Source organism: Ahaetulla prasina, chromosome 15 (genome assembly GCF_028640845.1).
Source record: "Ahaetulla prasina isolate Xishuangbanna chromosome 15, ASM2864084v1, whole genome shotgun sequence".
NCBI classification, from domain to species: Eukaryota; Metazoa; Chordata; class Lepidosauria; order Squamata; family Colubridae; genus Ahaetulla; species Ahaetulla prasina.
Genome location: NC_080553.1, coordinates 2,806,195 through 2,822,372, shown reverse-complemented (window position 1 = coordinate 2,822,372; position 16,178 = coordinate 2,806,195). Strand labels below are relative to the sequence as shown.

At 44.9% G+C, this 16,178-nt stretch overlaps 1 protein-coding gene across 1 annotated transcript in view; it reads left to right on the top strand.

Annotated features, from left to right (window-relative positions):
• The window catches only part of SCARF2 (scavenger receptor class F member 2), a 77,979-nt gene that overhangs the window by 45,838 nt on the left and 15,963 nt on the right, over positions 1 to 16,178 (top strand). The window contains exons 7-9 of the mRNA XM_058157985.1: positions 2,591 to 2,694; positions 2,916 to 3,033; positions 4,110 to 4,228. Coding sequence (XP_058013968.1) covers positions 2,591 to 2,694; positions 2,916 to 3,033; positions 4,110 to 4,228 — 341 coding nt within the window. The remainder of the gene's footprint in view (positions 1 to 2,590; positions 2,695 to 2,915; positions 3,034 to 4,109; positions 4,229 to 16,178) is intronic.

Sequence of the window (16,178 nt, the reverse complement as noted above, 5' to 3'; positions counted from 1 at the left end):
GGGAAGTTAGATAACCCCAGTGAGGGTTGGCTGCATCCTGCGTTTGGTTGACCCACTGGACTTAAGGCAAACTCCAGACAGAGGAAGACCTTGCCGGACAAACAATTTGGAGGGAGATAAGAATAGCCCTTAAAAAGAGCTCAGGGCCAGGGATGTCTGACAGAAGGCTCATAAAAGTCAAGATGGAGGCCACAACTATAACTGAAGCCCCCTCCCCTTTTCAACATACATGAGAAATGGTGCTGTTACAGCTGCCAGATGGATATTTTTTTATTATTATTATTATTTTGGCAGTCACATCCCAAGGACGCTTCTTGCTTAGGGCTTGGCATGGAGCCAGCCAGTTTTGTGGTTGGGGGCTGCCTCAATTTTTCCAGCCTCTGAGGACCCCAGTGGGGGGGGGGCACTGGTAGTACAGCAAAGGCACTGAATGGGCAGGGCCCCAAATGTTGGTTCTCCTTTGTTTTTTGAGGGGTACGATAAGCCTTCTGGGATCTCGCACATCTAGTCTGGTGCTTAATTAAAATATATTGTGAAAACTTGTACCAGCAAATTTTAGCAATGCAATCTTTATTTATTCAAAATATGTATCTAGCTAACCTTCATAACATAACTCTGGGTGGTTTGCGACCCATAAAACAGCATAAGTTGACTTTGTAAATATATACAAATAGAATGAGACTATTGCCCTATACATTGTAAGCCGCCCTGAGTCTTCGGAGAAGGGCGGGGTATAAATGTAAACAAAAATAAAATAAAAATAAAGACAATGGTATAAAAACCCACAACAATACCAATAAAGATACAGTCCTGAGATTGACATTCCCTCTAGGGCAAAACAGATGTGCAAGATAAGATGCCTTGAATACACCAACTGGATTGGCCACAATAAAGAGGACATAATCCACTTTACAGCTGCCAACGTTGATTTAATCTCACTATCAAGTAAATCTGGGCAGCTAGAGAATGAGAAGTTACATGTTCTTTCCTATGAAAAATGCAATTATACTATACAACTTACCTAACTGTTTAATTAAATTAAACTAAACTAAATTAAATTACCTAATTAAAAAGTAACTGAGGTGGGAATACCTGAATATACTTGAGGGAATACCCCTAGATGTTGTGGGTGCCGAGAAGAGACTGGAGAGCCATTTGTCTGGAATGGTAGAGGGTCTCATGCTGTTGTGGCCTGTCGGCCCCCAGCCCCTCCAGCAGCCAAATCAGAGGAGGAGGAAGAGGAAGAGGTGTGGGAGTCAGGGTCAGCTTCAAGGCAACCTGAGAGCTCCGAGGGGGAAGAGGGAATGGAGCTGTCAGAGCGAGAGAGACAGAGGTGGAGCTTGGGCTAAACATCAGCCCTCAGACGGAGAGTCAACAGCCCCCAGGTCTGGAGGTGGCTGATGAGGGAGAGGAGGAACAGCTGGGCCCAGTGCCTGACACACAGATGCGCAGAAGGCAGAGGAGAGGAGAGCAGTGGGAATCTGTGGGCTGTCAGACTCCTGAATGCAAAATCACATCATAACTATGTAGTATGATGGACTGCAGGGCTGGTGCAACATGTAACATGTTCACACTGGTGCAATAGGACTGGGTGTTTGTTAATATGATTTATCGGGTTAGGGATTTTCTGTCTTCATTGTGAGTTGCTTTGTGTTGGGGGGCTGCACTGAGGGAGCTCAACCAATCTCATTGCACAGATGTTGTGCCCTGACCATAAAGGTTTGAATTTGAAGGTGAATGCAGAGGATGGCCGAGGGCTTTCTTCTGCCTTTGCCCGCCGACCTGTGCCTACCTTCGTAGGAGCAGGTCAAGCGGGGAGCTGTATTCAAGCTCTCTAGCCAGGACATGCTTCCATCTCCTGATCCAGGGCCCTGGTCCCTTTGGGGGCCAAACGGCAAGGAAGCAGCCCTCCAAGCTGACTCTCATGCGGCTTAGGGACAGGATCTGTCAATGGTGCGTGGAGATTTTGGGTTTCCCAAATTGCAAAGCTGGTTTAAAAGGGGGCAGAGTAGGATAGGATTCCATGTGTAATGGGAACCCATGGAGTGGTGGGGCAAGTTGTGTCATTGCATGGAGTTGTGAAAAAGCTTCATTTGAAATCCCAAAGGTGCTTTTTTTCAAGAAGCAACTGGACTTTCTTGGTTTTTCTTTGAAAACCAAGAACCAACCTTGAAAACGTTTCGCTTCTTCTCCATGAAGCTTCTTCAGCTCTTCTCCTCATTCTCTTGGATGAGAAGCGAAACGTCTTTAAAGAAAAACCAAGAAAGTCTCTTGAAAAAACTCCTTTGGGACAACCATGACCTGGATTGACTGAGAATCTCCATAGATGATTCATTTGAAGTGGCAGAGAAAGGCACAATTTTTCTATTTTGGCATCCATCAAGATGCCTACAAGTTGTGCTGTAGCTCCTGGGCACCATGTTGGAGATCCTGCCATCAGTCACGCCAATATTAAATGTGGCCTTATCCCACCACGCTTTCCGGTAGGGCTTCTCTGAGTAATTTAAGTGGAATTTAAATTGTGGTGAGCTCCAGGCCTGCTTTTGGAAGAGGGGACTCAACCTCTTTTGCCCCACTCTTCTTTTGCCAGCTGCAACCTGACCTGCCCAACTGGCCATTATGGTGCAAACTGCGCCGAGCTGTGCAACTGCCATGAGGATTCCTGCAACCCCTTCACCGGCATGTGCCACATGGGTAAGTGCCTGGCCAACCTTCCCCCAAACCTCCTTGCCCCAGCTGGGTGGGGGAGGTGCCAGGTGTGGCTCCCAAGGTTCAAAGGGCAGCCACAACTGCCTTCTTGCCTTTTTTTCAGCACACTCTGCAACAACAACCACCCACCCCCTGTCCTACCTTGCAAGGGCAGCTGGCTCATGGGTTCCCCTGCCCACTGACTCTTGCCAACCTCTTTTCCCCAGAGGCCAATCAGCGGATGGGGGTCATTGGCGCTGGAGTCCTCCTGACCTTCTTGCTCTGCCTTCTCCTTTCGTTGCTGTCCTGCTGTTGCATTTGCCGCAAGAAGGATCAGGCCCGGGAGTGAGTACCCACTGGGGGAGGGGGCTGTCATGGGGGTGAGTGGGAGGAGGGAAGCTGCAGAGAACCGGTCTTCCAGAAAAGGGCCCCGGCTGAAAGGGATGCCAAGACGGGGGAAGGAGGACAGGCCAGGAGGCTTTTCCATCTGTCCAGCTTCCTTTTTAGCTGCCCAATTTCCTGAGAACAATTACTGGTAGTCCTTGACTTAGGACCACAATGGAGCTCAACATTTCTGTTGCTAAGCAAGACAAGTGAGTTTTGTGAGTTTACGACCATTCTTGCCATGGTTGTTAAGTGAATCATCGCAGTGCTTAAGTGCTTCTGGCTTCTCCATTGACCTTGTTGTTGAGAAGGTCACAAAAGGGGATCACAGGAACCTGGAACATTGCAACCGTCATAAATGTGAGTCGGTTTCCAAGGGCCTGAATTTTAATGACATGAACCTGGGGATACAGCAACAGTCGTAAGTGTGAAAAATGGTCATAACTCACTTTTTCAATGATGTCCAAACTTCGAATGGCCACCATTTGTCCAGAAGGTTTGGACTTCAACACCCAGAAATCCCCTTGCTGGCTGGGGAATTCTGGGTATTGAAGTCCAATCGTCTTAAAGTGGCCAAGGGTGGAAAATCCTGCCTTATTCCGTCCATAGCCATAGATGCTACTTTCCCCTGCCTTTGAATGGCAGCTCTTCCCCATCACCTTGCACAGGTAGGATAAGTGAGATGCAAGCAGGGAAGTCTAAGACAGACGGAGCAAATTATAAAGATGCAATACGATATGACCCCCACTGTCATATTGGGAGCTGTGATGGCGCAGTGGTGAGAATGAGTATTGCAGGCTAATTCTGCCAACTGCCAGCAGTTTGATCCTGACTGGCTCAAGGATGATTCAGCTTTCTCTCCTTCCGAGGTGGGTAAAATGAGGACCCAGAAGTGTTGGAGCCAAGAGGCTGACTTTGTAAACTGCTTAGAGGGGGCTGTAAAGCACTGTGAAATGGTATATAAGTCCAAGTGCTATGGCTATCCATGCAGGAACTTTTGACCGTGGTCTCACCTGGTTGTCCGGCTTCTTTCACAGCATACGCCAGGACTTGGCTCGTAAAAAATCTTCCAGGCGCCTTTGCGGACAGTTCAGCCAGATCAGCTTGAAGCTGCCCCGGATCCCCCTTCGCCGTCAGAAGTTGCCAAAAGTTGTAGGTAAGGATCCACTCCACACCACGATTTTGGTCACGGCTCCTTCCGGCTAATGGACCTGAAACTGAGAGTTGGGGGCCGACGCCAGATTGATGTTTGTGACCCTTCCCTCTGGATATCCCTGGGAGGGAGAAAAGCACCAAATTGAACAATTGCATGCCCTTACAACAGCATCTCTCATCCTTGGCAACTTTAAGACGGATGGACTTCAACTCCCAGAATTCCGCTGGGGAATGCCGATAGTGGAATTCTGGGAGTTGAAGTCCACTCATCTTAAAGTTGCCAAGGTTGAGAATCATTGCCTTATGGAGAGGTAAACTCTGACCCCCGAAGTATAAGATCCCAGCAGAGAAGGAAAATGCACAGAGTGAGGCTTGTTTTGTTCACTTGCTTTGATAAGAGCTTCTCGTAGCAGTCCGACAGCCTGAGCCATTCATCTTCACAACATACAGGATCAAGAAATGGTTTGTTCAGTGATGGGGAGCTGAGCTGCTCATTTAATGGGGCTGTCAGGGTTCCGATGGGATGCCCTAATTAAATCATGAGCCTAAAGCCAAACTTTAAAAGAAATCCAGTTATTTATTAGGAGCTTCATGTCGGTACATTCCAAGTGAAGCCAACTCTGACCCCACATAATTTATGGCCCAGACTTGACCCTGTCGTCCCGTCTCCCCCACCCCCGTGTCATCAATCCCATTTGTCAATGGAGCAATTTTGCAGGTTGTAGAGATCACTCCCCTCCTGCCGCTGTGGGTAACCCTGGGAGACAGCCTTGAGAGAGAGATATCTGGAATGTGATTTTGTTTTTGGCTGCCATGACCCTTCGCCGTTTTCCCATCCCCCTTGCCTATGTCAACTTGAGAGCAGGCCAGAATGCTTTGCGACATGACAGGGGTAAGGACAAGCCTCGGGCACTAAGCACTCCAGGCAACTGGCTAGATTCTCAGGTGACAAGAGTCTCTTGCATGGGAGACTGGAGCCTCTTGCGCTACTGGAGATTCTTGGCTTTTATGGTCCTCAAGGAGGAAAGGAGATAACGCTCTTGGCTGTGAGGAGAATTTTAGAACTTATAACAGAATAACAGAATTGGAAGGGACCTTCGAGGTCCTCTAGTCCAACCCCCTGCTTAGGCAGGAAACCCTATATCATTTCAGACAAATACTTGTCCAATCTCTTCTTAAAAACCTCCAGTGTTGGAGCACTCACATCATCTGAAGGCACATTGTTCCACTGATTAATAGTTCTAATTAATTATGTGGAAAAATTCTGGAGAAGCTGAAGAAGCTTCTTGGATGAGAAGTGAAACATCTTCAAAGAAAAAACAAAGTCCAGTTACCTCCTGAAAAAACAGCTTTGGGACAACCATGATCTGGATGACGGAGAATCTCTACAGATTTTTAGCTATACAGTGTGGGATGAAGACCCTCTGAAAGGTATGGGAGTAGAAATGGATTTCCAGAGGAAAAATTGCAGACTACAGGATCCATTTACACCACTCAGGTGACCCTGAGGACACAGGTAAACCTGCAAGGGCTTCGAGGATTCTCTAAAAGGATGCAAATGATCAGGTGCCTGCAAGGAGTGTAAATCCTTCCATTCCCCGCTCTCCTGTCAGAGCTGAAGAAGCTTCTTGGATGAGAAGCGAAATTTCTTCAAAGAAAAAACAAGAAAGTCCATTTGCCTCTTGAAAAAGCACCTTCGGGATATTCTGGAGAAATCACACACACAACATAAAATAATAGTGCTGGAAAGGATTTTGGGGTTGTGGTTCAGTCGATCAGTTGTGCCCTGGACACAGCATGCCAGGCCCCTCTGTGCTCCACTGCCTCCCTGAGTCCGCCCAACTGTGTTGATGATGCTGTCAAAAGGATCTCAGAGGTCTTCTAGTCAACCCCCTGCTGAAGCAAGAGGCATCCTTCTGGAGAAATGGCTGTCCAAACTCTTCTTCAAAGCTCCTCCAGTGATGGAGCGCCCACCATTTCTGGAGGGGAACCGTGCCACTGATCAATTGTTCTTACTGCCAGGAAGTTTCTCCTTAACAAGAGTTGGAGGAAATGTTGCCCTGCCCTTTCAGCTCTAAGAAAAGAGGGAGCAATTTATCGGCATTCAGATTATCATGGAAGAAAATCTATTTGGCCGCAGAAGATCATAGTTAACAGGTGCCCCCTGATCCCCTGGTTCTGCAGAGCAAAAAAACTCCTTTTAAGCTAACATCTGAAAATCAACAAAGCAGCAGTAGGTTATTCAGCCAGTCAAACTCTTTATGATCAAGGGACATAATTTTAATCAGGTCCATCTGTCTGAAACTCCCTTCTGGATTTTTGGCGGCAGCTTTTTCAGTTTTGATTCCTCCACCCCCACCCCCCCAAGCATCAATTTGGATTTTGGACTTTGCATTGTGCCTCCAAAGTATTTAAGCTTTATTGGGGGCTTCCAGTGAACAGCCTGGCTTTATTTCAGCTATTGAAATATTTGTTATTCTTGGGCTTCATGCATTTTTTCCAGAGCAATTGCAGGCAACGGTGGGACTCTTCGGCTTTGGCTTTCTCTCTGTATCTGTTATTGAACAAAGAGTTTCACAGCTTATGTGTCATAACAGGGAGAACTGTGGCCTTGAATCTTTAGAAGGATAGGATAGGATAGGATAGGATAGGATAGGATAGGATAGGATAGGATAGGATAGGATAGGATAGGATAGGATAGGATAGGATAGGATAGGATAGGATAGGACAGAAAGAATAAGAAAGAACATAATGGAATGGAACGGAACGGAACAAAACAGAATAAGCCGGAAGGATAGAAAATAGGAGGGGAGGGGAGGGAAGGGAAGAGAAATTAAGAATAGAGTAGAGTAGAATAACAGAGTTGGAAGGGACCTTGTAGGTCATCTAGTCCATCCCCCCACCCAAGCAGGAGATCCTATACCATTTCTGACCGATGGCAGTCCAGTCTCTTCTTGAAAGCTTCCAGGGATGAAGCTCCCACAACCCCCAAAGGCAACTTCTGTTCCATCGGTTGATTGTTCTCACGGTCAGAAAATTCCTCCTTTTCCTTTTCTCCTATCTGGAAATAGCTAATCCAAGGAATAAAATCCCCAGAGCTCTTTTATTAGAAAGAAGATAAGAGCTTTATCAGAGAAAATGCACCAGACACTCTGGTGTCAAGCCTATATAGCAGGTAGTCCTCAACTTACGATCAGAATCGAGACCAAAATTTCTGTTGCTAAGTGGGACATTTGCAAAGTGAGTTTTGCCCCATTTTATGACTTTTCTTCCATAGTTGTTAAGGGAGACACGGCAGTTAAATTAGTAACACAGCTATCAAGTGAATCTGTCAGGAAGTTTCTCCTTAATTCCAGGTTGTTTCTGTCTGTGGTTAGTTTCCATCCATTGACAGCTCTCCCTCTTCTTTGTGGCAGCCCTTAGTCTAATTAATGTATTATAGAATTTTTTTTATTAGCCAAGTGTGATTGGACACACAAGGAATTTGTCTTGGTGCATATGCTCTCAGTGTACATAAAAGAAAAGATACGTTCATCAAGGTACAACATTTACAACACAATTGATGGTCAATATATCAATATAAATCATAAGGATTGCCAGCAACAAGTTATAGTCATACAGTCATAAGTGGAAAGAGATGGGTGATGGGAACTATGAGAAGATTAATAGTAGTGCAGATTCAGTAAATAGTCTGACAGTGTTGAGGGAATTATTTGTTTAGCAGAGTGATGGCCTTCGGGGAAAAACTGTTCTTGTGTCTAGTTGTTCTGGTGTGCAGTGCTCTATAGCGTCGTTTTGAGGGTAGGAGTTGAAACAGTTTATGTCCAGGATGCGAGGGATCTGCAAATATTTTCACGGCCCTCTTCTTGATTCGTGCAGTATACAGGTCCTCAATGGAAGGCAGGTTGGTAGCAATTATTTTTTCTGCAGTTCTAATTATCCTCTGAAGTCTGTGTTTTTCTTGTTGGGTTGCAGAACCGAACCAGACAGTTATAGAGGTGCAAATGACAGACTCAATAATTCCTCTGTAGAACTGGATCAGCAGCTCCTTGGGCAGTTTGAGCTTACTGAGTTGGCGCAGAAAGAACATTCTTTGTTGTCCTTTTTTAATGATGTTTTTGATGTTAGCTGTCCATTTGAGATCTTGCGATATGATAGAACCCAGAAATTTGAAGGTTTCTACTTATTAATATACTTTTAACAGTTAATATACTTAATCACTTTAGTCCATATGTATCATGATAACATACATTGCAGTACAAAATCTACATTGTCTCTTCTTGTTCTCTTCTGGAATTTAGCATTTAGTTGGGAAACAGATCCTTCGTATTTTACTTTTCACTTTTATTTTCACAAAATCGGCAGATTGCCATTTTATCTCTTTTTGCTTCCAGTCTATTTTTATTTGTTTCGTCTTTAAGGGCAGCGTGTCTTTCAGTCTGAGTTGTCCAGGAAGTCTCTTTATCGAATCCAACCCATTAAATCTAGTTTTTTATGGGGTTTTTTTTTCACTGCTATGGAATATTGTTAAGAGATTGGCCTGATAATTTTGTTTTCTTTAGTTTTAAGTTTTTTTAGTTTTAAGAAACTTGGGATCTGAACAATAGTCAATGCCAGTTCTTTTTTTTTTCTTTTTTCTTTTCTTTTGCTGACTAAACAGAGGTTTTCCATCTTCGCCTGCAAAGCAGATTGTCAGCTCAATGTTTGTGTTTTCCATCTAGTGATGTCCCTGTTTCTTTTAGGTTGCTGGCAGTGTTTGCTCAATGAAACACTGGATTTTCTTGGCAGAACGCGATTAATCCGTCTTCTGCTTCATTCCCTAAACCACGTCAAATATTCCTATCATTTCAGATGCTGTTTTACCTCCCACTTTAGCATTCTGCGGGAAGTCCTCGATTTACAACCAGAATGGAGGCCAAAATTTCTGTTGTTAAGGAAGACATTTTTAAAGTGACCTTTGCCCCATCTTGCGACTGTTCTTGCCATGGTTGTTAAGTGAACCACAGCAGTTGATAAGTTAGTAACCTGGTGGTTTACTTCTGAATCTGGTTCCCTTATTGACTGCTTGTCAGGTCACAAAAGGTGGTCACGTTGCAACGGTCATAAGTATGAAGCAGTTTCCAAAGGTCTGAATTTTGATCACATGATCATGGGAAGCTGTGAAAAATGGTCATGTCACATTTTTCAGTGCCGTTGTAACTTTGAATGGTCACTAAATGGACATAGGACTGCCTATGTTTGTCCATCATCAATAGGACTGTTATTTGGTGCTAACTTGGCAAGATGCTGTGAGGTATCCTAGAACAGGGGTCTCCAACCTTGGCCACTTTAAGACTTGTGGACTTCAACTCTCAGAATCCCTCAGCCAGCAAAGCTGGCTGAGGAATTCTGGGAGTTAAAGTCCACAAGTCTTAAAGTGGCCAAGGTTGGAGACCCCTGTCATAGAAGCGCCCAATTCCTGCTTCTTTGCACCTGCAGATGGAGCACCAACTTGGAACACCTGCTCTGGTTGACTTACCTTGGAACAGAATTGAGATCTTTCTATCGTTTTGAGTTGCAGCTGACATCAGCCTCGACCCTTTGGGTTATAAAGATGACTCTTCCTTCTTTCCTATCATTTTTTCTTGGTCCACAATAGAAGATGTAAAGAAAAGAAGAATTAGAGGTGAAGTGATAGCAGTATTCCAGTATTTGAAGGATTGCCACAAAAAGAGGGGGTCAAATTATTCTCCAAAGCACCAGAAGGCAAGAGAAGAAACAATGGATGGAAACTAATCAAGGAGAGAAGCAACCTGGAATTAAGTAGAAACTTCCTAACAGTGAGGACAATTAACCAGTGGAACAGAAGTTGCCTCCAAAAATCGTAGGCACTCCATCACTGGAGGTTTTTAAGAAGAGTTAGACAGTCACTTACCTGAAATGGTAGAGGTTCTCCTGCTTGTGCAGGGGATTGGACTAGAAGATCTCCAAGGTCCCTTCCAGCTCATTCATTCTATCTTCTTCTAAAGCTTTTTGATGTGTAGTGACCCATTCCATTCCAGTTCTAGAATGTCAACCTGTAATTTCTGCTTGGACAATCTCAGGTGTGCCTTGGTTCACCGTTCTGATAGTCCTTGTGTGATACATATGGCCTCTCCTTTTGCCTCTGGACGCATCATCTTCTGGACCTTAATCCGGTGGCATCATAAACCTCACAGCTGTGGTTTCCCAGTAGCTCAGTGGGGACCTTCCAGCTTGCAGGGCCAGTCCTGGTTGTGAAGGCCCCTTCTTGTTGGAAGAAGGGAGTGGTTGGCCTTCCCTTCTCCACTGGATCATAGATTATCCCTCATCCATAGCCTCCTATCATGGGGGATCCTCTGGGAGATCCCTGATGGGATCTCACATCATCCTTGGGATATGCAAGTCCCTTCATCGCTGCAGGTCTAAGAGATGATAGATGAGAAGTCTAATACCTGAAAAGAAAGTATTAAAAATATCCCACAAAGTTCAAGAGCATCTTATGGGCGTTCCCAGACTTCCTATGCATTTTAATACCCAAAGTTGGGTTTAAAAAAGTAGGACAAGGTGAGTGAGGATGGATTCCAGATCATGGTATCTTTGGCATTCAACAACCTGAGTAATTTATTATTTTTACATTCACCAAGGGTAGTTAAGGCCACACTTGGAATACTGCATCCAGTTTTGGTCTCCACAATGTAAAAAAGATGTTGAGACTCTAGTTGAGATTTCTCTGCACTAGAAAGAGTGCAGAGAAGAACAACAAAGATGATTAGGGGACCAAAGGCTAAACATATGAAGAACAGTTACAGGAACTGGGCCTGGCTAGTCTAGTGAAGAGAAGGACCAGGGGAGGCAGGATAGCAGCCTTCCAATATTCGAGGGGCTGCCACAAAGAAGAGGGAGTCAAGCTATTATCCAAAGCACCCGAGGGCAGGACAAGAAGCAATGGGTGGAAACTTTTTATTTTATTTTATTTATTTATTTTGTCAATCATATATAAGATAACAGGTAAAAGTATAAACATAATATGGATATATGAAAAGAGTAAATAAAAAGGAATATCAGGACAGGGACGGTAGGCACGCTGGTGCGCTTATGCACGCCCCTTACAGACCTCTTAGGAATGGGGTGAGGTCAAAAGTAGACAGTCTAAGGTTAAAGTTTTGGGGGTTTGGGGAAGAAAACACAGAGTCAGGTAGTGCATTCCAGGCATTGACCACTCTGTTAGTGAAATCATATTTTCTGCAATCGAGTTTGGAGCGGTTTACCTTGAGTTTGTATCTATTATTTGCTTGTGCATTGTTGCGGTTGAAGCTGAAGTAGTAAACTAATAATAATAATAGTAAGATGAAGTAGTAAACTAATCAAGGAGAGGAGCAACTTAGAACTAGGGAGGGAGGGGAGGAGGAGGAAGAGGAGGAGGAAGAAGAAGGAGGAGGCTAAGAATCTGCTGGGCCAGGAATGTGCCTTCAATTGTACTTTGAAGGTTACCAAGGCCAAACAGGATTCTCCTGGCAGTTATAATCCAAAAACATTGAGATTTGTTCCTTTGTAAAAATTAACTAAATTTTATATTAGTGGATGAAGGTCGTCTCCACGCTGCTCTATTTATTTTATTTATTTATTTATTTTATTTTATTTGAATTTATATCCCGCCCTTCTCCGACTCAGGGCAGCTTACATTGTGTAAGACAATAGTCTCATCCTATCTGTATATTTATATACAAAGCCAACTTATTGCCCCCCCAACAATCTGGGTCCTCATTTTACCTACCTTATAAAGGATGGAAGGCTGAGTCAACCTTGGGCCTGGTGGGACTCGAGCCTGCAGTAATTGTAATTGCAGGCAGCTGTGTGTTAATAACAGGCTGCATTAGCCTGGTGAGCCACTTCCCAGCCCTATTCCAGCATCATCTACTTAGCCCAATATTTGGTGGTAAGGGGGTAACTAGGAAAGATCTTTTAGCAGATAATAAAGGATGGGTGATCTTTATATTCTGCAGATCCCAATGAACATTTCAATATGTTCATTATTGATGTGTTCATTCAACCCTTCAAGGATACAAGCAATCTAGAACTAAAGAGAAATTTCCCGACAGTCAAAACAATTAACCAGTAGAACAACTTGTCTCCAGAAGTTTTGAATTTATTTATTTATTTATTTATTTATTTTGTCACAACATCATACAAAAAGATTATATAGTATATACACATATAAACATATATAGGAAGAAGAAAAGAAAACAATAGGACAGGAACGGTAGGCACGTTTGTGCGCTTATGCACGCCCCTTATGGTCCTCTTAGGAATGGGGTGAGGTCAACAGTAGAAAGTTTTTGGTTAAAGTTTTTAGGATTATGGGAAGAGACCACAGAGTCAGGTAAAGTATTCCAAGCACTGATGATTCTGTTGCAGAAGTCATATTTTCTGCAATCTAGATTAAAGCGGTTTACATTAAGTTTAAATCTATTGGTTGCCCTTGTATTATTGCAATTAAAGCTGAAGTAGTCTTTGACAGGAAGGACATTACAATAGATGATTCTGTGAGTTAAACTTAGGTCTTGTCGAAGGTGACGGAGTTCCAAGTTTTCTAAGCCTAGGATTTCAAGTCTGGTGGGATAAGGTATTTTGTTGTTTTCAGAGGAATGGAGAACTCTTCTTGTAAAATATTTCTGGACACGTTCAATTGTATTGATGTCAGAGATGTGGTGAGGGTTCCAAACAGGTGAGCTGTATTCTAGAATTGGTCTAGCAAATGTTTTATATGCTCTGGTTAGTAGTGTGGTGTTTTTGGAAAAGAAGCTACGCAAAATTAGGTTTACAACTCTTAGAGCTTTTTTGCTATGTAGTTGCAGTGGGCTTTGGCACTTAGATCATTTGACATGAAAACTCCAAGGTCTTTAACGGGATGGGGGTCGTCTGTAAGGTAATGTCCATCTAGTATGTACTTAGTTTTAGGGTTCTTTTTTCCTATATGTAAGACTGAGCATTTGCTGGTTGAAATTTGGAGTTGCCAATTTTTAGACCAAGCGGTTAGATGGTCAAGGTCGTTTTGAATGATAGAAGTGTTTTCTGTGGTGTTAAATAGTTTGACATCGTCAGCAAAGAGAACACAATTACTTGAGATATGGTCACAAAGATCATTAATGTATAGAATAAAGAGTGTTGGTCCAAGGACGCTGCCTTGAGGAACTCCACTCTTGACAGGAACAGGATTTGATAAAGCATTGCCAATTTTGACCACTTGTTGTCTGTTAGACAGAAAAGTAGATATCCATTTGTGGAGGGGTCCTGAGATGCCATATGGAGGGTCCTGAGATGCCATATGGAGGACTCCTGATGTTAGATAACCATTTGTCTGAAGTGGTGTAGGGGTTCCTGCCTAAGCAGGGGGTTGGACTAGAAGACCTCCAAGGTTCCTTCCAACTCTGTTATTCTATCTATTTTTACAAATTTCGTCCTGAAAACTGCAGCACCAAAGCCCCTGCCCCTGGAACGTTTTTCTCCTGAAATGATCATCAGAGCTGTGTTTACAGTAGCACGCAGGGGCCGGCTTCCCTCCCCTCGCCTAGCACAGAGGCCCGTTCTCTAAAGGAGAGGCTCGGGCTGAATGAGTCTGTGTGTCTGCACTTCCTGGCGTTGACTGCTGGTTGGAGACTTTGTGTAAACAATGGCAACGAGAGCTTTCCCCTTGGCCTCCGTCGTGCAGTTGTGCTCTTCGCTGGTGCTCCAGAAGAGGAGCCGGATTGTGCCCCACAATCCGAGGCAGATTGCTTAGAAATGGAGCCTCCTGGCTACTAGTCCCGCTGCCCATCCTCATCTCAGCCCAGGATTTAGATGAACCTGGTCAGATCAAGCCAGATGGTTTCAGGTCCTGCTTTCCGACAGCTGCTAGCCAGATGCTCCGTTCAGGAAATGAAGAGACAGGAGCACCATCAACTTCCCTTTTGTGGCTGCATCTCAAGGCTGTGCAAAATACCAAAACAAGCCAGCTGGATTCCTACAACATGCGAAGCTGAAATGAGGCCTGCCTCTTGCAGTCTGCAAACCATGGGCGATGGGTTTTAAGATTGTGGGAAGCCTGCTAGTTGGGATTGATTAAATAAACCATGGTGTGAAGTCACTCAAACCATACCGGAACCATTTAGCTGTTGAGACTCGCTACGTTCCCAAGATGTGCTGAGCCATAGAGCCTGGAAATTGTGCAGGGAAGAGCCAGAAAGATAATAAAGGGTCTGGGGGCTAAATCATATGACGAAGGGTTGAGGGGAACATAGGTATGTCTAACCGATAGAAGGATCAGAAGAGAAGACATGATAATTGTCTTCCAGTACAGTACTTGAACAATTGTCAATGGAGATTCTCCGTCATCCAGGTCATGGTTGTCCCGAAGGTGTTTTTTCCTAGAGGCAACTGGGACTTTCTGGTTTTTCTTTGAAGACGTTTCGCTTCTCGTCCAAGAAGCTTCTTCAGCTCTGACTGGAGGGTGGGGAATGGAAGAATTTACACTCCTTGCATGTCCAGCTGTTTGTTTGAATGGATTTCCAGAGGAAAAATTGCAGCCTACAGGAACCATTTGCACCACTCAAGTGACCCTGAGGACACAGATAAACCTCCAATGACCCTCTAAAAGGATGCAAATGACCAGCTCTGTCTGCAAGGAGTATAAACCCTTCCATTCTCCATCCTCCAGTCAGAGCTGAAGAAGCTTCTTGGATGAGAAGTGAACCGTCTTCAAAGAAAAACCAGAAAGTCCAGATGCCTCTTGAAAAAAGCACCTTTGGAACTACTTGAGGGGATTGTCTTATACCAGAGGGCAGGAAAAGAAGTAATGGATGGAAGCTTGTTAAAGAGAGAGGCAACCAAGAAGGAAAGAAAAATTCATGCCACCCAGAACAACTTATCAATGGAATAGTTTGCCTCCCGGAATTGTGATGGATTGGACAGCCATTTGTCCGGGATGTTATAAGGACTTCTGCCTTGAGCAGAAGTTGGACTTGAAGACTTCTGAGGTCCCTTCCAACCCCATGATTCTATGTTTTATGTAGACTGACTTGCTCCCACTTCCCCTCGCTTCCTCTTTCCTACAGAACTCTTGGGATGGCAGAATTCCCCCAAACATAAATTGTTTGTTTCAGGTTGGGTTCACGTGCCAGGCAGGCTCGGACATCCCGATTCACAGCTATGTGTGATTCTCAGTGCTTTAGCTGAAAGCCCCCAGTGAGCAGCTCCAGAGCTCCCTGGACCCAGACCCCTAGGCTGCCCCCTCCTGCCTCCTCTTTTCACCCCTTGGCTCCCTTCCCCTAAAGCGCTCTGCGTGCAGTTGCCACCTCCAGAGCCATTTGAGGCCTGGCCAGTCCCACCTCCCCCTGCATGTCTCCCTCTGCCTGTACCAACTGTGAGGCTGGCCCTCCCGGAGCGCCCCTAAATTGGCAGAGTTCTCTTATTTCACCAGAATGAAATGCTTTGGTGCCAAGCTCCTTTGTTTGGCTTGGCACACGGGCCCTGCCATATGTTCTCCTTACCCAGTTTTGCTGTGGAAGACCCACATGACTGCAGCACGGGGGGGGGGGCAGGGGGGGCTGGCACCAGACAGAGCTGCAGGCAGGGCAGGGCAGGGAATCCTTCTCCTGCTTTGGCTTCCTTCATTCCTTCCTTCCCTCTCCCACCTTCCTTCTTTCCTTCCTTTCCTCCCTCCCTCCCTCCCTTCCTTTCCCTCCCTCCTTTCCTTTCCTTCCTTCCCTCCTCCCTTCCCCTCCCTCCCTCCCTTCCTTTCGTCCCTCCCTTCTCCCTTCTTTCCTTCCTGCTCTTCCTCCCCTCCCTTTCTCCTTCCCTTTCTTTCCCTTCCTTCCTTCCCCATCCAAGCCATATCCATTCTTAGTGTCTTTCCAAAAAGGAAAGATGGCACGCTTGGATCCAACCAGGATTCTATGGGCCAAGAGCTCTGTCTG